The sequence below is a fragment of the Balaenoptera borealis genome (genome assembly GCF_965194805.1).
Source record: "Balaenoptera borealis genome assembly, chromosome: 15".
Lineage (NCBI taxonomy): Eukaryota > Metazoa > Chordata > Mammalia > Artiodactyla > Balaenopteridae > Balaenoptera > Balaenoptera borealis.
Window position 1 is genome coordinate 59586750 of NC_138871.1, and position 24600 is coordinate 59611349.

Consider the following 24600-nt stretch of genomic DNA (forward strand, 5'->3'; position numbering starts at 1 on the left):
AAGCATACCTGCCCTGGGGCTTTAACTACCTGAAATTCCTAATAAAGTATAGAAAGGAGTCTTTACTCTGAAATATGGATTCCTCAAGTGTTAGGTTTCTTTTATAATACCTATTATAATAGATTTAATGATAGCAAATCAACATTTCTGTCTACAGGCTGGTGCAGTTGTTTTAGATCCAATGTGTGGACTTGGAACAATACTTTTGGAAGCTGCTAAAGAATGGCCAGTAAGTTCTAAAGTTTGGTAAACCAGGCAATGTTTTACGTTAATCAGTGTGTGTGTGTATTCACTTACCAATTATTTACAGGTAGACTGTCTATTTAGGGATTATTTTTTAATTATACAAGTTGCTATATAACTGTAATAAAAATAGACTATGAAGGGTTAATTAAATTGCTGTGTTATTTCTTTAAATACTGTGATAAATTTAGGAAAATATGATAGAAATACAATAATTAGTCATGACCTAGATTATATAAATCCCTAAATTCCTTAGACATTTGTAATTGTAAAATATTATTAACAGTTTTTAAAATTTTAACAAAAACTTCTCAGTTTTTTGCCCATGAATGTCATTTTAAAGAAATATTCTAAATTTGTTTTAACCTGAATTAACAAATCTATTAATTTCATTTTCATCATTGAAAATGCAAGTAGATTTTCTTAACTACATAAAATATGGGTTTATTTATACTTATAATATGAATTTCTTCCCTCATAGGATGTGTATTACGTGGGTGCTGATGTCAGTGACTCACAGTTGCTAGGTGCATGTGACAATCTGAAAGCTGCAGGCCTTAAGGATAAAATTGAGTTACTTAAAGTCTCTGTGATAGGTAAGATATTAAAAATGCAAACATTTGGGGGAAATGAACATTTGCAAATACATTTAGAATCATAATGTAAAACAGGACTCACTTTTCATATATAAAGGTTGAATTGTTTATACCCTGTAATATATCTGTGGCGCCAATACTCAGTTTACTTCCAATGTGATAATTGTAACTTTTTAATTTTTCAAATGATTCATGATCAGCAACAGTATTTATGTAGTTTCCCTAAGCATGTAAGTAAAAGCATGCCTTCTTAAGATGTGTTTGTTGCATCTGAACCATTTCTCACATCATAACCAGGGATCACTTAGTATAGGCATAAAATAAACAGAATAATAATAATAATAATAGCTCTGTGGATTCTTTCAGATAAAGTATACGAAATGTTTTGAATTATCTTACCTTCTCCTTGCCTCATTGGACAGTATTCCTGTAATATAGGGAGTGAGGTGACCAACTATCCCAGTTTGCTAAACCAGTACTACTTTCAGGGCTAAAACCGGGGAAGTCTGTGGCAAACCAGGACAATTGGTCACCCTGTGAGGTAGAGGGAAACCATTACTCCCAGTTTGCTGATGCGGAATCAGCAGCAAGAAACATGACGAGGAATCAAGTCTGTGGAGTCCAAAATAATATTTCCCAAGGCCCAAGGTATTTAGACTGTGTGAGAGAAGCCTCACATTCCTTCTTTTTTTCCCTTAGTGCACCTTTCTCCCTTAAAAGTGACCACATTTAATTCCCAGCTAAGAAAATCGTATTCTCTTGACATGAGAATGAGAGAATAGGTGGTAGATAAGTCCCAGTATTGAATCTGTAATCTAGAGGAACAGAATATTGTTTAAACAGATTTTTATTATAGTAAAAAAGTAGTAGAGATGAGTTATTAACAAGAAGAAAATGTTAGGATAACTTTTATATAAATGCATAATAAAGCAGCATCACCAAACGTAAAACAGATAGCTAGTGGGAAGCAACCACATAGCACAGGGAGATCAGCTCTGTGCTTTGTGACCACCTACAGGGGTGAGATGGGGAGGGTGGGAGGGAGGGAGATGCAAGAGGGAAGAGATATGGGAACATATGTATATGTATAGCTGACTCACTTTGTTATAAAGCAGAAACTAACACACCATTGTAAAGCAATTATACTCCAATAAAAAAAAAGAAAGAAATGATTAAAAAAAAAAAAAGCAGCATCAAAGAAGAAATTGTACTGTTGATTGAGATCTCATAGTTGTTTGCTATCAATGACTATCTTTTCAACCTTTCTGTCAAGGTTTTTAACAGGACTCTGTGCATAAGACACAATTTTCTAGAGGAAGCCGAGGGGTGATTAGACTGAAATCAAGTTTTCATATACCCTAATTCCTTTAAGAAAGCTATTTTTTTGAGACCTTCAAGAAAAATGGAATAGCTCTATAAGTTGTTCCAGAGCAGTGGTTTTTCATACACTGTACGGTCTCCAAAGTGCCTTAACAGCATGAGGAAGGAAGCACTGATTTGCCCATCAGAACGTTGCTGCGCTCCCAACTCCACTTTGATCAGTTCTCATGTTTGGGGCATTTCCCATAAGATTTCACTTTAAAATCAAGTATAAGTGCTCAACTGTTATTAAAAAAAATTTTTTTTAAGAAAAAAGTTCTCTATGATACCAAATAGCCAAATAAATCCTACTTTTTTAAAAGATGACTCTAACTGCTGTGTTAAGAAGAGACAACAGTAGGACAAGGATTGAAACAAAGAGACTAGTTACAAGACTATTGCAATAACCCAGGTAAGAAATGGTGGTGGCTTGGGGCAAAGTGGTATTGGTGGAGGTGTTAAGTAGAGGTCAGAGATATGTATATATATTTTCTGAAGGTAGAACCAACAGGATTTGCTGGTGGATTAAATGTGAGGAAAAGAACAAGGATGAGTGAGCTTTCTGACTTGAGCAGCTAGAGGGTGGTGTTGCCATTTACTGAGTTGGGGAAAACCGCAGGCGGAGCAAGTTGGAGTTTGGGGCCTGTTCAGTTCCATATGATGATTAGACACCACATGGAGAAGATGTCAGTGTAGTAGGTCAGTATACAGATCTGGAGTTTAGGGGAGAAGATGGACATCACTAGTACAGATAACATTTAAATTCACGAGATCGCCTAGGAAATAAGTACAAATAGAGAAAAGAGAGGCTTTCTCTGAGGATGAGATGCTTAGCGTTCTGGAGGGTGAGAATCTAGTAAAGGAACAGCCAGTGATGAGAAGGTAAGAGAGAATCAGAGGAAGAAGCATCAGCTGTGTCAGATGCTGCCGGTGGTGAAGCAAAATACGGCCTGGCCGTGTCCGTGGAGCAGCAGGAACGTAGACCCGCCCGCCTGAGCGGGTCCTGGAGAGGATGATGGGGGAAGGTGACCTGCAGATGGCGAGTCCTGGTCATTCTTTTGGGCAGTTTGACTGGTAAGGGGCGCAGAGAGATGGGGCGGTAACACAAAGCGGTGAGATTAGGGATCAAGCAGGGATTTTTTTGAAGATAGAATTCACTTTTTAAAAAAAGTACAACACGTTCTTACGCTAAAGAGAATGAACAGATAAACAGGAGAAACTCGACAGTGTAGGAGAGAGAGAATTGCTCATCTGATACACTCCCAGCCCCCAAGAAAGGAAGGGACGCAGCGCACAAGTGGCGGGACGGGCACTCCTGGTGACGGGAAGGCAGAGCACGTGAGGATGGAAGTTGTAACAGGTCACACCAGACCAGGTGTGGCCATCATAGTGCACATTCCCTCAACCTCTGCTGAGGCTGGATATTATCGTTCTATTACGATTTTTTAAACTCTTTACAAATCTGGTAAAAATTTGTAAAATTTACCTTTGATTACTAGTGAGATAAAACCTTTTTCACTTTATGTCATTTGTAGATTTTTCTTTTGTGAATTACTGGTTTTCAAGATAACTTTCTGGAGGGAAGAATAAAACATCTGTTTTAAATTATTTTAACATCACAGCCTTTTAATATGAAAAGTCAGTCTAGGGGGGATTATATATCTTGTGTACGTAGGGGCCAATATTAACTATTTAATAAGTACCCCTTCGTTGCATACCTCTACTTTAGAGGTGGACATTCTAGCTAGATATAAGTGTTTATTTTCTTTTTTTTTAACAACTTTATTGGAGTATAACTGCTTTACAATGGTGTGTTAGTTTCTGCTGTATAACAAAGTGAATCAGCTATATGTATACATACATCCTCATATCCCCTCCCTCTTGTGTCTCCCTCCCACCCTCCCTATCCCACCCCTCTAGGTGGTCACAAAGCACCGAGCTGATCTCCCTGTGCTATGTGGCTGCTTCCCACTAGCTATCTATTTTACATTTGGTAGTGTGTATATGGCCATGCCACTCTCTCACTCTGTCCCAGCTTACCCTTCCCCCTCCCCATGTCCTCAAGTCCATTCTCTACATCTGTGTCTTTATTCCTGTCCTGCCCCTAGGTTCATCAAAACCTTTTTTTTTTTCTTTTAGATTCCATATATATGTGTTAGCATATGGTATTTGTTTTTCTCTTTCTGACTTACTTCACTCTGTATGACAGACTCTAGGTCCATACACCTCATTACAAATAACTCAATTTCGTTTCTTTTTATGGCTGAGTAATATTCCATTGTATATATGTGCCACATCTTTTTTATCCATTCATCTGTCAGTGGACACTTGGGTTGCTTCCATGTCCTGGCTATTGTAAATAGTGCTGCAATGAACATATTGGTACATGAATCTTTTTGAATTATGGTTTTCTCAGGGTATATGCCTAGTAGTGGGATTGCTGGGTCGTATGGTAATTCAATTTTTAGCTATTTAAGGAACCTACATACTGTTCTCCATAGTGGCTGTATCAATTTACATTCCCACCAACAGTGCAAGAGGGTTCCCTTTTCTCCACACCCTCTCCAGCATTTATTCTTTGTATATTTTCTTCATTAATTTGGTTTTACCTTTTAAAGCTGTAATCATAAATACAATTTAGAATTGTATTTCTACACAAGGATCTCACACCTCTTACTATAATGAGAGCACATATGAACTTCAGAATCAAATTGAGTATAAATCCTGGATCCACTGTTCTTTCTTCACTATGCGGCCTTCAGCAAAACACTGGACCTCTCTCTGTATTTGCTCATCTATAATATGAAGCTAGTACCTACTTCATAGGGCCATAGTGAGAATTTATTACATAACTACATGGAGTCCAGTGTCTGACACACAGCATGAATTAAAGACTTCTGTAAGCATGGATACATCTAGGAACATTAGTATTCAATAAAACTCCTACCGTGATTTGTGCTTTTGCAGAATCACTGTCTTCATTCTCTGTATGCATTAATGGCCTTATTTTTTTCTACTTTTTTAGTAACATTCACTTTATCTTATAACCCTCTACTAATTAATATGAGATAATCCTTTAACATGCAGAAATTTTGCACGTGTTTATTCCTAAGTTTTGATCATCATGAAAACTTGGAACCAAATGAATATTATGTTGCAGGCTATCGTAGGAAATAATTAGTCATTGATTAGGCTTTTTTAAAATCTACAGAAACACTTACATTCTCAGTATAATATATATACAGATTTGAGCAAAAGAAACACACGAATGATTAACTAAAATGACAAAATTATAGGCAGGTGAATAAAGGGGAATGTTTTCACTCCTTCTAACTAGACATTCTGTATAGCCTGTCACATTCAGTGAAAGAGTGTATAATAAGATTATTGGTAATAACTGTGCTTTGTTCTCAGTCACATCTCTGCCTTCGTCTCTACACTTGTAGATATAAAGCATGCTTTTTTCTGCACCCATAAGCTCCCCATAATGTGGTGGTTGCATTTTCTTTCTTATTAGTGTGAGTTTTCCTCTAATACCAGTCCTGCCCCTGCTCACCTGGCCCTCGGTGTTCTACTCAGGTGTGTGTGGCCCACACCATACTCTGCAAGATTCATGAAGCTGATAGGATGCCCTGGCATTTGGGGAGTCAGGGGGAAATGTAGGAAGTGATGGGTTAGGTGTGTGTGAAATATGTGTGGGAAATAGGGGGTAAGAAGCTCACCATAGAGAGTTTGAGTGTTTTTGCTACAATGGCTTTATGGTTTATCATATGGTATAAATCCCTTTTTATTATTTGGTAATGCTACTATTCGGTAACAGACTCTTTCAGCAGCAGTTAGGTTTTAAAAGTGCATATTTAATGAAAAAGTAAATACTGAGTTTATATTTCTCAAGAAAGCTGTTGATGAACAGATAACTTGAGTAAAATGTTTATTACCATTTATCATCCACTGTGAGGGCCATGGTGATAGCACTAATCAAATGAAACAAATCTGTTCATAGAAGCATCTAGCATTTACTTCAAAACTTAGTCATTATTTTAAGGAGACTGAGCCAAAATTAAGCATTTATCACATGCAGCTGAAAGAACTGCATTTAAATATCACTCTGTGAAGCATGACTTTTCATTTAGATCAAATGACCACTCTTCTAAATTAATTTTGCTCATTTTCAATTCCAAATTTTCTTATGTACATAAATAAAACGAAGCTATAGCTATTAATATGTTGGCTCCATTAGCAGAAGACCTCTGCAGAAAGGTAAATGTTGCCATATTTGTATCAATGTTATCAGATGCTTCAAAGAGAAGATCAGCTAAGTCAATTCCAGTAGTGGTTTAGCTTTTTTTTTTCCTCCAATTCTTGGAAATTTAGGAAGTTTTTTCTCTCAGAGATGAAACATCTTTCATTATTTTGAATGCTACTGTAAATTCAGCTCAGCACTGCATGTGTGTCTGTTTATGCATTATTTGGTGGACCACAGCATCATGGTGAAAATTAATGTTCTTATTAAATAAAGTAACCTGTGAAGCAGAAATGTACTTGGAATTTGACATGGTACCTACATAATTCATAATTACCTCCAAACAAGCTGTGATGTTCTGAATTGAAATAGAAACTTAAGTTATCAAAATAACAGACTTAAAAAAAATGTTTTTTAATATACGCAGAGTAACTGAACTGCAGGCTATCTGTGATAAAGATGGTTGAACGCAAAAAAAGTAATTCAGCATGACAGTACACGCTTTATTTGCTTGCCCATCATTAGGTAGGTTTAAAAATGTTTAAGCCTTTCAAGAATATAAAATGGGAAAAAGTCTCTTCAGCAAGTGGTATTGGGAAAGTTTGACAGCTGCATGTAAATCAATAAAGTTAAAACACACCCTCAGAGCATGCACAGAAATAAACTCAAAATGGCTTAAAGACTTAAACATAAGACACGACACTATAAAATTCCTAGAAGAGAGCATAGGCAAAGCATTCCCTGACATAAATTGTACCAATGTTTTCTTAGGTCAGTCTCCCAAGGCAATAGAAATAAAAACAATAACAAATGGGACCCAATCAAACTTACAAGTTTTTGAACAGCAAAGGAAACCATAAAAAAAAAAAAAAAAAGACAAAAAGACAACCTACAGAATGGGAGAAGATATTTGCAAATGATGCATCTGACAAGGGCTTAATCTCCAAAATATACAAACAGCTCATACAACTCAACAACAAAAAAACAACCCAATCAAAAAGGTGGGCAGAAGACCTTAATAGACATTTCTCCAGAGAAGACATACAGACGGCCAGCAGGCACATGAAAAGGTGCCCAATGTCACTAATTATTAGAGAAATGCAAATCAAAACTACAATGAGGTACCACCCCACACTGGTCAGAATGGCCATCATTAAAAAGTCTACAAACAACAAGTGCTGGAGAAGATGTGGAGAAAAGGGAACCCTCCTACACTGTTGGTGGGAATGTAAGTTGCTGCAGCAACGATGGAAAACAGTATGGAGGGTCCTCAGAAAACTAAAAATAGAATTGCCATGTGATCCAGCAATCCCACTCCTGGACATATGCTTGGACAAAAGTATAATTCAAAGAGATACATGCACCCCTATGTTCATAGCACTATTCACAATAGCGAAAACATGAAGACAACCTAAATGTCCAATGACAGATGAATGGCTAAAGATGTGGTACGTGTATATACAATGGAATACTACTCAGCCATAAAAAAAGAATGAAATAATGCCATTTGCAGCAACATGGATGCAACTAGAGATTACCATACTAAGTAAAGTGAGTCAGAAAGAGAAAGACAGGGACTTCCCTGGTGGTGCAGTGGTTAAGAATCCGCCTGCCAATGCAGGGGACATGGGTTCAAGCCCTGGTCCAGGAAGATCCCACATGCCATGGAGCAACTAAGCCTGTGCACCACAACTACTGAGCCTGCGCTCTAGAGCCCACAGGCCACAACTACTGAAGCCCGCGCACCTAGAGCCCGTGCTCTGCAACAAGAGAAGCCACCACAATGAGAAGCCCACGCACTACAATGAAGAGTAGCCCTCACTTGCTGCAATTAGAGAAAGCCCATGCTCAGCAACAAAGACCCAATGCAGCCAAAAGTAAAATAAATTTATTTAAAAAAAAAGACAAATACCATATGATATCACTTATATGTGGAATCTAAAATATGGCACAAATGAACCTATCTACAAAACAGAAACAGACTCACAGATATAGAGATCAGACTTGTGGTTGCCAAGGGGGAGGGGGGAGGGAGAGGGATGGACTGGGAGTTTGGGGTTGGTAGATGCAAACTATCGTATTTAGAATGGATAAACAACAAGGTCCTACTGTATAGCACAAGGAACTATATCCAATCTCCTGGGATAAACCATAATGGAAAAGAACATAAAAAAGAATGTATATATGTGTATAACTGAGTTACTTTGCTGTACAGTGAGACTGGCACAATATTGTAAATCAGCTATACTTCAATGTTTTAAAAACTGTTGAAGCCTTTGAAGAATTACTTTGTAAATCAGCCAGGGTATCTTATAATTGTGCTATAAACTTTTTAAAATAAACAAGTTGCCTAATTGCAGTTGCATTTTTTTCAAAATTCATTGGAAATCTGTAATCAAAGAATTCAACAAATGGAGTGCCAAAAACCTTAAGTTTTTGAAAGTTTTGATGAATTGCAGTTATTAAAAACAAAGCTGGCAACAGGACATTAAAATCTATCCCTACAAACACCAAGGAAGAAATGAACAAATTAAAACAGTGAGAGCTCATTTATGCACAGTATTCTGAAATTTGTAAATACACCTTGGGTATATTATAGGAAGAATCTTCTAATGGCTTCCTTAATTTTAATTGGTTAAAGGTATATTCTAGAATGGAATGGAATGAAATTGAGAAGGCTTAGATTTTACAGCCTCTAAATTTGGCATAACAATTAAAAGAATAATAGAGACAACTTATTTGCGTTTTGTGTTGTGAAAATATTTGTCAAAGGCACTCTGAATGGAGAGACTGTGAACCAGAGGGCTGAGATATTTACACTTTCCCAATTAAAAAAAATAGAATTGAGAGTCTCCTCCATTTAGCAGAATTTACTCTGAGCTCTACCGTACTATCAACCATAAAAATGAAACTTTGAAGAATGTTGCAGGCAACTGTATGAAAAATTTTAAAAGTCCATATTTTAAAAAAAAATACTACCTTCTTCTGAAAAATGCCAGTTATGACATGGTATTAGAGCTGATGCATCTAAGAAACTGCTCAGCATACGAGTACAGAGTATTTCACTTACTTTTAATGTTAAATAATATTTTAAGTTTTTATTTAAAAAAAAAACTTCACTAACACAACATTGTAAATCAACTATACTCCAATAAAAAAATTAATTAAAAAAAACTTCACTATGCCAGATATGTTATTTTTTAGGTTCACCATAATAATAAACCAATTCGTTAGACAATAAATATCTCAAAAAGTATATAATTTTATTTCTAACCTCTTTGTTCTCAAAAATGTTTCTGTTTGCTATAATGGAAAAGAATGTGAAAAAGAATATATATATATATATATATATATATATTTTTTTTTATATATAAATATATATATATATATATATAAAAAACTGAATCACTGAGCTGTATACCTGAATCATTGTAAATCAACTATACTTCAACAAATAAATAAATAAATAAAGATTTCTGTTTGGACTATAAATTAAATGGTGACCAGATCCAGATGCCAAACTACATTTTGCATATTCAAGACTCATTATGGATTAAGAAGACAGATTGAAACTTCAGCTTCATTGAAGTATTTGTATTCTCTTGTATTTAATGAAATCAGAAAAAGAATAGTGTAAATAAAAGGGAAAAATTTCACCAGCAGCAACCAAATAAGGAAAGCGCATAATCTAATGCAATAAACTTCAAAATCTGGCCATGATGGAAAGAAACAGAAAGTGGTAGAGCAATAGCCAGTGGAATAGTGGCGACTTACAAGGTTACTGAGGCAAAGTGGGACCCAGAAATATCACGCCCAACCAAGATGTCATTTTAGTATACAGATATTTTCAAATATAAAAAAGTTCAGGCAACATTTCACTAATAAGCACTTTTGAGGGGGAAAAAAAAATCCAGATATTTAAGAGATGAACCAACTGAGGAATAGAGAAAGCCAAGGTAAAATGGTCATGAGGATTGAATCAAATATACAACTAATTTTGAACAACTGAGAATTATAGGACAGAATGCTATTGTTAAAAACCTGGACGATGGAAAGAGTAACAAACAAAGTACAATTAAAGAAAATAGAAAAAAGGTGTGCCCAATTTTATAAAAGTGCTCAATTTACCTTGTCTCTTGTCTAAGTAGACACATAGAAAGATATCTTAAAGGCTCTTAAAACCTTTTGGAATAAAACATTTTAGGGCCATAATCCTGGTTTTAAGCAGTTCTTACTCATTTTTCTCCCAGAAGGAGGGAGTAAATAGGACAGTTTTTGTTCAAGACATACCAGTCTTTTAAAATTTTTTTCATGTTCTTGAATCATCCTGCAGAGATGTAAAAAAGAGATGATTTTTTTACTTGTTTGTTTGGAGTTCTGTTTCTATTTCAGAATTTTATCTCCTTAGTCACAAACTCTTTGTTCACAGGCAGTTTAAACATTTAATAATTTAAAAGATTTTACTGCGTGTTTAATCTTACGGGTCAAGTGCTCGTGATTTTCGGAGTTTCTGCATCAGAAACTCTGGAGGCGGGGCCAACAGTCTGTGTTCCACCAAAGCCCTTCAGTCGATTCTGATACGCACTAAATAGGTTTGGCTGGGGGCCCCGAGAGTTTGCATTTGTAGTTCCCAGGTGATACTGATGCTGCTTCCCTGGGCACACACTTTGAGAACCACTGCTAAAGGGAAGGTGAGTTGGAAAGAGGCCCATCTGGAAGTAGTTGCCCCACCTAGGCCTTTGAGGCGCTGTGACAAGGAATTGCGAAGTTCTGCAGAGCTTCCCTGAAGGATTCTGACCCACTGGTCTCCGCCTGGCTGTCATCTCCATATACACCTCAGAGAGGACATTGTAAATAATGACAATAGCTGACAGTTACTGAGTGCTCATTACCTGCCAAGCACTGTTTTAAATACTTTCTGTGAGTTCCTCGCTTGTTAACTTCTGAGATGGGTAGTCTTATCCCATTTTACAGATGAGAAAACTGAAGCAATAATTTCCCAAAGTCGCTTAGCTAGTAAGTGGCAGAGCCACATGCAAGCTGTCTGATGCCAGAGCCTACACAACAAAAGCCACATCAACAAAAGTTCAGATTATTTGATGTTCTATTGGAAGATGACACCACTCAGTTCTAGAACTTTGTAAAAAGTTACTCTCTTCTATCTCAGTGAAGTTTATTCCTTCAGCTTCTAAAATGATTTAAAGGAGTTCAGCAAATTATATGATACAGAGTAGAAAAGTTGCAAATAAAAATAGACACCAACCAGAAGGGGAAAAAATGTTACCAAATCTGAAGATGGGCAACTCATGTATGAGTGTGTGTGTAAGTAGACAAAAGACTTGGGCTCAATCTCAGGAGTAAGTTACTGCCGGGTTCCTCGTGTAGAAACGTTTGATAACCATGTCTGTTCACTGTCTTCAGTAGTTTCACAAAAAGTATAGTTAACAGTGTTCAAATGGATGTGTCCTATATCAGTAACCTAAAACCAAAGGCATGAAGTCAAAACGTGACCTGGAGAAAAGATTTCCTGCCTAGTCCGAACAGAATATTATCCCATTACTTGTTTTCTAACAACCTGCTCTTCTCCTAATCTCAGGTAAGGTCAGAACTAGGAAAGATTAGCAAGTGTTCATTAGACTTTCCCACATAACAGGATTTTTTAATTTTGTTTTTAAATTTCCCGCCAACAAAAATTTGTATTGTATTCGGAGAGTAAAGACTATTTAAATTCTATTGTGCTTCTATAGAGTTAGATGCTCTCCAAAATAAAAATGATTAACTTAGTTTAGATGGTGGTGGAAGTAAAATAATTGGAAAGTGCAAAGTATACTCAGAAAATGTGGAAGTTAAGATTGGGTGTAGGTAAGATTACCTTATGGTAATCTGATTTCTGAGAATAAGATGTAAAGTTGAGAAGGAAATTTAGATTTGATAATCAAACACTATATTTCGTTTTAGAGACGATATTCATTTTGTTGATTATTGATTATTTAGCCTTTTCTCTAGTCTTAGGACTTAAGTAGATGTTCTTAACCCTTTGAGTCTCCTTTAAAAACACAATGAAAGCTATGGGCCACCTCTCTTAAAAACAAATAGATCAACATGCAAAATTTTATATATGATCATGAAAAGAAAAATGAAAGTTATAGGACGTAATTTTGTAAAAGGTCTTTCTAGACATCCTAATATATTTCTTCTTGGATCTAGTAATTATCTATTCATGTAATATGTTTAAAGAGTTGAATTTTCTGGTTAATTTAAAGTTCTGCTTATGTCATATTTTATATCAATACCCAAAAAAATCACTTTTCAAAGAACGGAATACAACAGCTATGCCATCTATCTTTAGTGATTATGAAAGCCTTTCAGGATCTTGTAATTCCTTAGAAACAATATTAGCAACCCTAAATTTTATTTAATATGCAAAAATAATCCATTGTACTTCAGTTTTCTCATATTTAGGTTGCAAATGTTTGAACTTACTGTAATAAGATTCTCTCATTTTTGTGTTTCAGAATTGCCATTGCCTTCAGAAAGTGTCGATATTATTATTTCCGATATTCCATTTGGGAAAAAGTTTAAGTTAGGAAAAGACATCAAACACATTATACAAGAAATGGAAAGGTAAGTTGTTGAATTTATTTCCATAATTTTTGAGCTATTGGGCATTTAACCAAAATGTATCATAGCTCTTAAGATTTGATTGCATTTTAGTAATTTCCCAGTTTTTATAGCTTAATTTTCTGAGGTTTCAAATCAGAAGTTTATAATTGAAATAGTTATTCTATATCATCATACTATAAGTTTATTCAGAAAAAGATATTAATTTTTCATTATTACCTGAAATTTGAATATCTAAAACAATGACATATTTCAGTCTCTGAGCTAGTTAATTTACATATTTACTTCTAATTCTCCCCAAAACCCTGCCTCCTATGTGTTAATCCCCTACACTTTACTGGAGAGAACCTGGGACCCAAAAAGATTATCTTTCTCAAGATCACAGCACTACTAAGCAACAGAACAGAATTTACATACAGAACATTCAGTCACATAGAATGGACACCTTCATTGTTGATTGTTAAATGCAAAGGTGCTATTCATGTAGTGTTTCTAAGGTCAACCTCAGGGAAAGTATTTCTTGGAGAGGTTCAAACAGTGAGGCCTGAATATGTATTTTCCTGATCATTTCAGTTGATAAAAGGGAGAACCTTTCACAGAGGAATGAAAGGACATGGATAAGGAGTCAGTTCATATTAAATTGTCTCAACTGAGCATTTGATGGTGCAGGATAACACACACGGTCAAGAGCCTGTATGTAACCCTGTTACGCAGTTACCTAACTCATGACATCACCTGGGATCTCAGCACCTGTAGTTCAGACATTTCCTGAGCTCCTATATCCCCTTCTGCCTGACAGCACATTCCCCTCGAGATTTTGTAACTCTGACTTCATTTTAACATCATTTCAGGAGCTTCTGAAAAATACTGATGTCCATCCTCCACTCCTCCCCACCAAGGCTGACTTAACTGGTCCGAGGTAGAATCTGGGCGTTGGTATTTCTTAACGGCCCCCGAGGTGATTCTGTTGTGCCACCAGGGTTAATAACCACAGCCTTTGCTGGCGAGGTAGCTCACCAGGTACGCTATGAAGCCAGCTCGTTGCGAGATACTACTCTGGGAGCACGTTACACTTAATATGGAAATTTACAGTTAACCTGAACTTTCCACCAGAGATGGTGGCTTAGCCTACCTGATGATCTGGTGCTGTGTATTTTAAACATTTCCACAAGTCAATGGAGGGCAGTGTTTGGAGTAGACAGTCTTTTCAGCTTTAGTAAAATTAGACCAGCCTCACTTTCTCTAGACCAGTTTTGGTTTTTGTTCTAGGTGACTGTAAATGAGACAGTAATAGATATGACCGCCCTCACATTGTTTCAGGAAATTTACATTTTTACCTGAGAATCAGGAAGACATTCAAGATTTCCCCCATAATTCAGGTGCCTGCATAGAATCAGTTCAAAGTTTATGTATTTGGACATGAGGAACTTTCCCTGCTCCTGTGACCGAGCTTCCTTGCCACCTGTCCTCAGCCTTTATCGTTTGGCCTTTGACTTTTCTGGTTTGAGGTTTTATACAGGCCTTGTAGTGTAATGTAGTGGTGAAGATCACCGGCTTTGGAGCCAGAACACCTGGGCTGTGATCTTGGCGCTATTACTCAGTAGTTCTTCCGCCACAGGCACGTTGCTTTACCACCCTGGGCCTCGTCTTGAAATAATAGTACCTGCTTCACAGCATCGTCCTGAGGAGTCAGCGGATTTAGAGCTTAGAGGGCTTCCCTGGTGGCTCAGTGGTTAGGAATCCACCTGCCAATGCAGGGGACACAGGTTCATGCCCTGGTCTGGGAAGATCCCACATGCCGTGGAGCAACTAGGCCCGTGCGCCACAACTACTGAGCCTGCGCGTCTGGAGCCTGTGCTCCGCAACAGGAGAGGCCACGACAGTGAGAGGCCCGCGCACCGCGATGAAGAGTGGCCCCCGCTCGCCGCAACTGGAGAAGGCCCTTGCACAGAAACTAAGACCTAACACATCCAAAAATAAATAAATAAATTTATTTTAAAAAAAAAAAAAGCTCTTAGAACAGTGCTAGGCACCTAGAAGTGCTAACTGTTAGCTCTTATTTAGTGTAAACCACTTCCAATGCTTTGGGAAAGCAGATGGGGATATATATAAATATATATAAGTACACATACCTTTTTTTCCCAGTGGTTTACCAATAGTTTAAGACTCTAGATAGAAAATGGAAGGGAATGGAGGGGAATTGTGTTAGTAAAAATAAGAAAAAATACAAGAGGTCAGTAAACCTGTTTACAATAGGCAATGGAAATAGTTGGCCCTGAACGTAAAACAGAACTGGATTCTTCAAGAAGAACATGCAATCAGAATTTTAAATTCCCAGACAGATAATTGCTCTGGTCAATTATTTCCTCCTTCAATTTATTTCAGCAATAACAATTTCATGTATGCAAAGCGCTTCAGAGAAGTATAATATTTGTGCTTTCCTCTCAAATATAACCATGTAAAACAGATGAGCAAAATTAGAAATTAAACTTGCTAATAAGCTTGAAGGAAGAAGTCACTACATCCCCAAAAGACTTGAGGTGGATTCATGGCAGAACATGATTTCAATGAAATTTAGAAATTTGCAAAGAATAAAAAAGGAGACCGCACCATGTTTTATACATACAGATAGTCAACGAGTATTTCTTGAGTAAATAGTGAAGCAAAAAGCGTGTTCAAAAAACAGTGAGTAGGACTTCCCTGGTGGCGCAGCGGTTGAGAATCCCTCTGCCAATGCAGGGGACACAGGTTTGAGCCCTGGTCCCAGAAGATCCCACATGCCGCGGAGCAACTAAGCCCGTGTGCCACAACTACTGAGCCTGCGCTCTAGAGCCCACGAGCCACAACTACTGAGCCCACGAGCCACAACTACGGAAGCCCGTGTGCCTAGAGCCCATGCTCCACAACAAGAGAAGCCACCGCAATGAGAAGCCCGTGCACTGCAACGAAGAGTAGCCCCTGCTCGCCGCAATTAGAGAAAGCCTGCCCGTAACAACGAAGACCCAACACAGCCAAAAAATTAATTAATTAATGCTTTAAAAAAAACCTCATTTAAAAAAAAAAAAAATGAATATACCAGACTTGGAACAGAGATTATTGGTAGAAGGTTAAGGCCTAATGCCTTCCAAGTTCAAATAATTTGGGTATTTGTATCAGCTACTCTTAGTCTTGCAGGTTCACATTGCAAAAGAGAAATCTCTTTTGTGTTGTTTGATACAGAGTTTCCCCCAACTTATTGACCACATAATTCTTGTTGGTTTTTTTTTTTTTTTTAGCAAGAATTAATCTCTCATACTACACTAGTGTTCAGAGGAATATAATTTGGGAAGTGTTGCTTTATAATTTCTGAATAGCTTTCTTAGTAAGAAATTATGTATATATGATCATGGCAAGTTGCCTAGAAGAACATTTATCAAAAATGTTCATCTCTGAGTGGCAGGATTTCAGGTGATTTTTACTTTCTTATTTTCTCCATTATGTGAAAAAATTTATAATAAATTAATTGGTGAATGTCCTGCTAGACATTGTTCCATGGACATACACACAAATAGATAACATGTTTTCAATTCTAGCCATACATACATAAATAGGATCATCCTTAATTTACTGCACTGTATAACCTTGGTTTTTTTCCACTCAAAAAATATGTCATGAATCTCCTTTCTGATCAGTTGTTATAATGTACATGATACACCATTATGTAGCCCGTATACATAATAGGGATGAGCATTTAGGTGACTCCCACTTTTTCATTTTAATAAAGAACAATGCTCTGAACATCTTTGCACCTAACAGTTTTTCAAACTTACTGTAATAACCAAGTTACTTAAAACCACAGTGCCTCAGCTTCTTCATCTGCAAAATGGCTGTGCTAACAGAATATACTTGAATTCTGAAGATTAAATGATATATAATACAAAGCATTTGACACAGTGGCTGGCACATAATAAGTACTCAGTAAATATTAGCTGTCACTGTTATTATACTACTGCTCCTGCTTCTACTCTTATATCTTAGAATAATTTCCTAGAAGTGAGATTGCTGGGTCAAAGGTTATGTACATTCCATATTTTGGATACATTATTGCTAAACTGCTGTCAAAAAAGTTATAGCAGTTTTTGTCTTTGGGAGTACTCATTTTCTCCTAATCTTGCCATCCTAAGTATGGTAGTCCTTTTATTTTTGTTAATGTGGTAGGTAAAAAGTTATATCTCACTTATTATCTTAATGACGTTTTCTCCTGCGTGTTTAGAGATACTTGTATGGTTTTTGTTTCTGTCCCCTGGCACAGCCACATCTGTCCTCATCTCGCCCCCTCCTCTCCCAGTAGCCTGGGTTTATCCCCTTGGTTCCTACCTCCTCATGGATCGTTCTCTGCCCAATTCTCATTCTTATCTTCAACCTGTTCATCTCCTCATTCTTTCCAGATCCAGCCATCCCTTCCCAGGACACTTTTGTGGCCTTGCATATCCACCCGCTGTACTAGGCACTGGGGCTTTGGCTGTGAACAGGACAGAGCTTCTGCCCACGTGGGGCTGGCACTCCAGCGTGGGAAGACAGATCATGAATAAATCAACAGGATAATTTCAGATCATGATTGATACCATGAAGGAAACTAAAAAGGACATTTTTGCCAGAGAGTGACTAAGAGAGAAGCAGTGGCTACCTGAGACAGATGCTCAGGAAAGGCCTCTCCAAGGAGATGGTGTTTGAGCTCTGGGACCTGAATGATGACAAGCGCACAAGGGGGTGGGTGTCAGTGCCACACGAACACCAGGGCTGGACGTCCTGAGGCCAGAAGGGAGGCTGGTGCGTGGAAAGCATAGTGGGCAAAGGGAAGCAAGCAAGTGGGAGTTGAGAGTTTCTTTGAAGTATAATGGAAGAGAGAGAGGTCTCAGGGATCTGCAGTTGTGTCCTGTGTGGAAACTGGGAAGGGGAGGTGGGGGAGATGGAGACGAGACTGGGAACCAGGCCTGTCGGGTTGCGCTAGTGCAGGAGGAGCCCGAGCATAGGAGGAAGTGGACGAATCTGTGACGTCGTTTGGAGGCAGACTCGTCTAGACGGTCTGACTGTTTAGATAAGGGACAGCTCCTTCAGCTCCTGACATCTTTGCTGGGTGTGGCAGGGGCTTCCCTTAAGTCTTGGTCCTCTAGCTGTCGCCCGGTTTCCTTACCTCTACAGCCGAGCTTCTTCAAAGAGAAGTCTACACTCGGCATCCCTGCTACCTCACCTTCCCTCCCCCCCTTGACTCCGGGGGACCAGCATTGGCTCCTGCCCTCGACTAAGATTGCTGCCCCCAGGCTCACTAATAACTTCTCATACCCTCATCGCTTATTAGTCCTGTAGCATTTGACGCTGTTGAGACTATTCATTCCTTTCTTGAAACTCTACTCTTCTGGCTTCCATGACATCACCGTGGTCCAGACTTTCTCCTAGGCTGTTTCATGGGCTCTTCCTCCTCCCTTGAATGTTAAGTCTGTTCCTTGGCCCCTTGTCTCTGCTCTCTCTGTTCTGCCACCCCAGGTGATCTCATGCCCCATGATGGCTTCATCTGCCATTTACTCCTGGAAACTGAAATCTCCACCTCGAGCCCTGGTCTTTCTCATCACCTCCAGGCTGGACGTCCAGCTGTCTGTCGGCCCCCAAGCTCGGCACATTACAAACAGAGCTCTTCCCCTCCCGCTCCTCCCGCCACCCTCTGACCTGCCCTTGAGCTGAAGTACCTTCAGTGCCGCCTCCTCTCCGCTGCGCCCTGTCTTCGCTCCTTTCTCGGCCTCCAGCACCCCCCTTGCTCTAGTCGCTCCCTGCCCCTCGCCCGGCCCGCACCTGCTTGGCCTTCACACCCGCTGCAGGTGCTCTCATCCTCTGGGGGTTTTCCCCACGCTCAGTGCCCGGGTGTGGGTCCCACCTGAGGTGCTCCCGCAGCACCTCACTCTCTAACTCTTCCCTTGCCTCTCTCTCGCACTGTTCAGTCCTCTCTTTAGCAACTCAGGGGACAGTATGTCCTTCATCACTTTTTCCACAGAAGTGCCATACAGACTTTGGTCAGATGATTGAGAAAATGAATTCTCCTCCACAAGCTGACATTTCAAGGTCTTCCCTTCTTTTTCTGATCTTCCCTTTTGCCCTTTCTTTGTTCATGTCCTCACTCCTTCCTGGTGACTTTCTTCTGCCATCAGCCTGCTGCCTTTCACATACGCCGATTCCTCAGGATTCTTTCATTTGCCTTTTCCTTTGTACACTCATTTATTAAACTGTGACTACAAATTACTTTGAGGCTTGCCTTTTAAATAGAGTAAAAATAGATAATTAAAGCAGATTTGTACCAGTGATTTCATAATTACTATAATGAATATGCATTATGGAAGATACTACCTAATTATCAAAATCCTCGCATTTAAATAGATAAAATTAAATTTCAAATTAAAAACAGCAAGTATTTTAAACAAAGTGGGATTGTGTGTTATCTACAAAGGGGGAAATACTCCTACCAATTACCATTTTTTTTTTGTCACAGAGTGCTTCGTGTTGGCGGGACCATTGTGTTGTTGCTTAGCGAAGATCACCACAGGCGCCTTAAAGGTTGTGAAGAGAGCAGCGTCCCTTTGAATTCCAAGGGCAGCCACACAGATAAACCTGGAAGCACAGAGTGCTTGAATCCTGAAGAAAAAGCTGCCATATCAGAGCCAGTGTCATCTTCATTTGCAGCCAGTAACCAGGAGTGCTTGGACAGAATGCCACCATTCGGCTCTTTGGTGCCAGTGGAATGCTACAGAGTTAGCCTTGGAAAAACAGATGCGCTCATATACAAATACAAGAAGTCGCACTCCCCTGGGCAATAGCAGGCTTGCTGCTGTAAGCCAGGTTCAAGTCCTTATACGTCAGCTGTACAGAGTGGAAGATGGTTGTCTCTGGAATCTTGACAGTGCCAGAGGCTTCCAAGTAAACAGACCCCCCCTAAGACAGGGCCGTGGCTGCTGGACACCTGTTCTTAATAAGAGCTTCTGTTTTACACTCTAAAGAGTGTTTCTGACAAAGAACAATTAATGGATATTTGAACTAAAGGACTCTTAAACTTCGCCTTCTGGCAGAGTATGAAAAGGTCTGCTCTGCTTGCACTATTTATGAGCAGAAAATTCAACTTCAAAGCAAAAGTTTTCAGAGGCTCACCATAAAGTATATCTCACTCATCACAAGTTTAGTAATATTTTCACTGTCACATTTTTTGAAATGTAGAAACTTTTATGTTTTGATATCAACTTCTTTTGATATTAAACTTGATTTTTTGAACCTGTCATTTTCTTCTCTGTTGGAATGAAAATAACTTTTATTTGCAGTACATTTTATGTGTCCCATATTATGTAAAACATCAGTGGGAATAATAATATGAATTAAGCCAATATCCTGCAACATGACGGAAGATAAACTTTTTTTTGTGAAAGTATTAATAAATTGTCACCTCACTCTCATTTAAATTGAATGCATTCCTTGTGTTCACTACTTAAAGAAACAGGAAATTGATGAAAACTATGATTTCGTTTTTTTCAGTAGCCCAATGTAGTGACTTAGCTTTGTGGCTGCTTTAGTACCATTTGAACAACCTTTCCACACTGGGGAAAATTCTCACTTTGTGAATCCCACCTCTCCAAAATAGAAGCAAAAACTTGTTTTCCAGCTAGGGTGTGGCATGTAACCTAGGCCCAGTGTCAAGGTCCACTGGTCAGTGTGGGGCGAGTGCAGCACAGGTGATATGTGGTATTTTTACCTGGGAGCACCTCACAGTGGGCCCAGTGGGACTGTAGCCTATCACGTATTTATACAGTAAATATTTATTGCAAACCTACTATCTGCCAAGGCACTGTTCTAGGCCCTTGGAGCATATCAGTGAACCAAACAGATCCCTGCCCTCATAGGACTTAAATCTAGTGGGGGAGACAGATAAGAAATGATAGACATAACAGGTAATTTATTTGATAGGTTAAAAGATAAGTGGAGGGGGCTTGCAGGGGGAGAGTAAAGCAGAGCAGTGATTAGGGGCACACAGGAGGATGGGGACAAGTGTTCTGCATTCTTAATAGAGAATGTGAGATTTGAGGAAATATGTGAAGGACATGGAAGAGTGTCCAGGCGTATGGAACAGCCATTGCAAAGGCCCTGTGGCAAGAGGGTGGCTGATGTGTTTGAGGCACAGCAGAGAAGCACCAGTGGCTGGAGTAGAGTGAGTGGAGGGGAGAAAGAGGGGTTAAAGAGGAAGTGAGTGGTTGGGGGCAGGGGGGCAGGTTAGATCGCATAAGGCCTTGAAGACTGTTAGAACGCTTTGACTCAAAACCACTGTAGAGTTTTGAACAAGTCGCAATCTAACATACATTTTACAGGATCACTGTGACCACTGTGTTGTGAATCGATTGGAGGGAGGCAAGGTGGGAAGTAGGCCAGTTGGGAATTTTTTGCAATAATCCAGTTTTTTGCAATAATCTTGCCCCAGGGCAGTAGCAGCAGAGGTGGTAAGAGGCAGCTGGATTCTGGATATATTTTGCAAGTAGAACCAGCAGGATCTGCTGATGTTTTCGATGTGTGACGTGATCAGTGGAGAAGAGGCAGGAATGACTATAAGATTTTTGGCCAAGCACCTGAAACAGTGGAGTTTCCTAGTCAACTGTTCAAGGGAAGACTACAGGAGGGCCAGGCTTGGTGGGAGATACCAGAAGTTTAGCTTCAGACTTGCTCACTTCGAGATGGGCATTAAACACCCAAGTGGAGGTGCTGAGTAGGCAGTTGAATATATAGTCTGCAGTTTAAGCCAAACGTCTGTTCTGGAGACAGGAATTTGGGAATTTGCAGCATAAAGGTGCCATGAAACTGGATGGGATCACCAAAGGATAGAGTGGAGGAAAGAAAGGAAGAGGAGCCGGGCCGAGCCCTAGGTTCTTCCAACAGAAGAGGGATCTGCAAGGGAGACTGAGAAGGAACAACCAGCGAGGCAGGAAGAAAACAAGAGCGGTGGCCTGGAAGGCAAATGAACAAAGAATATGGTGGAGGGAGTGACCAACTATTAAACGCTGCTAACCAGCCTAGTAAGAGAAGGACTGGAAATTGACCGTTGGATTTAGCAATGAGGAGGTCATGAGTGACCTTGACAATGGGAATTTTGATGGCGTGGAGAAGAAGCAAAACCACACTGGGTTGGGCTTCAGAGAAAATGGGGAAAGAGCCAGAAGTAGTGAGTATAGGCAACTCTTTCAACTAGTGTTGCTGAAAAGGGAGCAAAGAATGGCGGTAGTAGGTTGGCAGGGGACGTGGAGTCGAGAGAATGACTTTTTTTTAAGATGGAAGGAGTAGCAGCATGTTTTTTTTTATGTTGAAGAGAATGTTGCAGGAAAAGCAAAAAGCTGATGAGCTAGGAAAAGGGAGATAAACGCCAGAGCCATGTCCTTGAATAAGGGGATGGGTCCACACGAGGAGGAATTAGCTTTCGATAACAGCGTGAATAATTTCTCCATGGTTACAAGTGGGAAGAAGCATGCAGGCATTTCTGCCATAACAGGATAAATGTGCTCCTGAACATTTTCTCATTCCCAAACTCATGCACTAAAAATAACAATTTATGGAAAAAATAGGGTTGGGGCAGACCATTCCAAACCTATCCAACTTTGCAAACTGCACACTAGCAAAAGCACCAACAAACATAGTTTTTAAAAACTTTATACACCTAACAAATAAATGCATCAGAAAATAAAGGATTCCACCTTTCCAAGAAAAGGGCAAAGACAGCTTGCTAGAATTTGGTAGGAGGGTAGAAGCTGCTGAGTTACACAACAAGCACTTCCAAGACAGAATCTGTGGCCAAACCACCAAGACCTGGAAGGCGCAGTGAGCAGGCGTTACGTAAAGTACCTTATTCTTCTGCAGCTCCTCCATTCAGCTCATCCTATTGGTGTCCTTCACATTCGGCTGCTTTTATCTGGTGGAACAAAATATTAATGTGCTGGGGGAAAAAATCACTTGTGATCCAACCCAATTTCCACATTACAGTGACATCATCCCCCTACTTAGCAATAATATTTAATGTCCATTACAGACACACGCAGGGTAGAACAGAGTGTAAGTGGGAGCAGATGCTGGAAGGTGGGCGGATGTGGTGGTGGAAGGCTGTGGAAGTTCACTTCTGACTGTTTTAATTTTGTCAGTGAAAAAGCATGTGGTAATTTCTCCAGTTCCTGAGCCTGTAGTTGGAACAGTTCCCCTCGGCAATGAAAGAATCCGCACAGTGGCTTCCGAACCACGGGCTAAGGGTGTCTGTTATTGGAGGACCAAGGTCACGTACTCCCCAGGTTCCCCCTTCCTACCAAAATGGACAAACAAAAGCAACGCTGTCTCTTTGTATGAACCGCAGCTATTAGTGCCACGGAGAAGAAAGAGGCACAGATGCTCAGTGGAGTGCTTTGGCATCTGAAGGCAAGCTATGTCAGCCTGGGGTCCGCTGCTTTGACTCATTTACGTTTAATGGAGGCCTGAGCCGGGGAGGACTCTCTGGCTGGTCCAGGCACTCCGTAAGCAGCTCTGCATTTTGCCAGCAGGACCCAGGAGATCTAATTACGCTCGGAGTGGCTGTGACCGGCCGGAATGCTGTGTGGAGCCAGCAGCAGATCCCACTAGGGAAAAAGTGCAGCTGCAGCCTCTTAGCTTTTGGAGCAAAGCCAAGCTTTCTTATGCAAGTAATTATTTTCCTCTTAGAAATAACTCTTGCTATGGAGGGCTTGACCACAGGAGACTGACTAGGTGACCACATGACCTAAACTGCCCATCTTGCAATTTGATCCACCAAGCCAAGAGTTCAGTGGGCCCAGCCCGGCAGCACGCCCTCGTCAGGTGGGAGTGGTATATATCAGCACTGGGGGCCACGTGGCGGACGGTGCCCGTGAGCTGCAGGGACCTTATCCTGCCAGGCGCCTCCTGCCTGCCCCTCCCCTTCCTCACAACCGTGGTCCCATGGGGGGAATTCCCAATGAGCAGTTTGCCAGAGGAAAAAATGTCAAATCTGGTTTGGAGATGGCTCTGCCAGCTTTGCTGGCACCTGCTGAGGCATTTCAGCCCCACTTGGGGCCGAGGGACAATGGGGAAAGGAGACCGTCTCAGGGAGCAGAACTTGGAGTGGTCTGCATTGTACGCTTTACCTAGAAGGAGAGATGACCTGGGAGGAAGATAACACACCATGTCATGGGCAGTGGCTACCACTTCGAAAGGATGGTCGGCGATATGAGAGGAGGTCTGGGGAAGAGGGATGTGGCTGGACATCTCAGAACGGGCCCCAGTGCGGGAGAGTCTTTGGGTCTTAACCACTGGAAAAGTCAAGAATGCCCACCATGCATGAGGTTCTAAGTGTTCAAGTGGCAGATTGCCTGCCCTGTGCCTTCTTCCCCTTTCCTCAGCCACCCTCGCTCAAAGGCCTCATGGACAAAGTGGCCATGGTTTCAGGGACAGAGATAATGCATTGGCCCAACAAGGGCTTCTCATCAAGGCTAACTGCCTGCTGCCCCT

At 40.0% G+C, this 24600-nt stretch overlaps 1 protein-coding gene across 8 annotated transcripts in view; it reads left to right on the plus strand.

Annotated features, from left to right (window-relative positions):
- Positions 1 to 24600, plus strand: part of THUMPD2 (THUMP domain 2 tRNA and snRNA guanosine methyltransferase) — a gene marked incomplete at its 3' end in the record, with an annotated part of 62403 nt that overhangs the window by 25626 nt on the left and 12177 nt on the right. For 3 of the 8 annotated variants that reach the window (XM_082358230.1, XM_082358231.1, XM_082358234.1), the window contains 4 exons: positions 158 to 229; positions 725 to 839; positions 12957 to 13065; positions 19580 to 20359. In XM_082358230.1, the coding sequence (XP_082214356.1) occupies positions 158 to 229; positions 725 to 839; positions 12957 to 13065; positions 19580 to 19904 (621 nt within the window). Of the gene's footprint in view, positions 1 to 157; positions 230 to 724; positions 840 to 12956; positions 13066 to 17489; positions 17812 to 19579; positions 20360 to 24600 lie in introns of those variants that run through there. The other 5 variants (XM_082358233.1, XM_082358235.1, XR_014235117.1 and 2 more) reach the window with 4 other exon arrangements.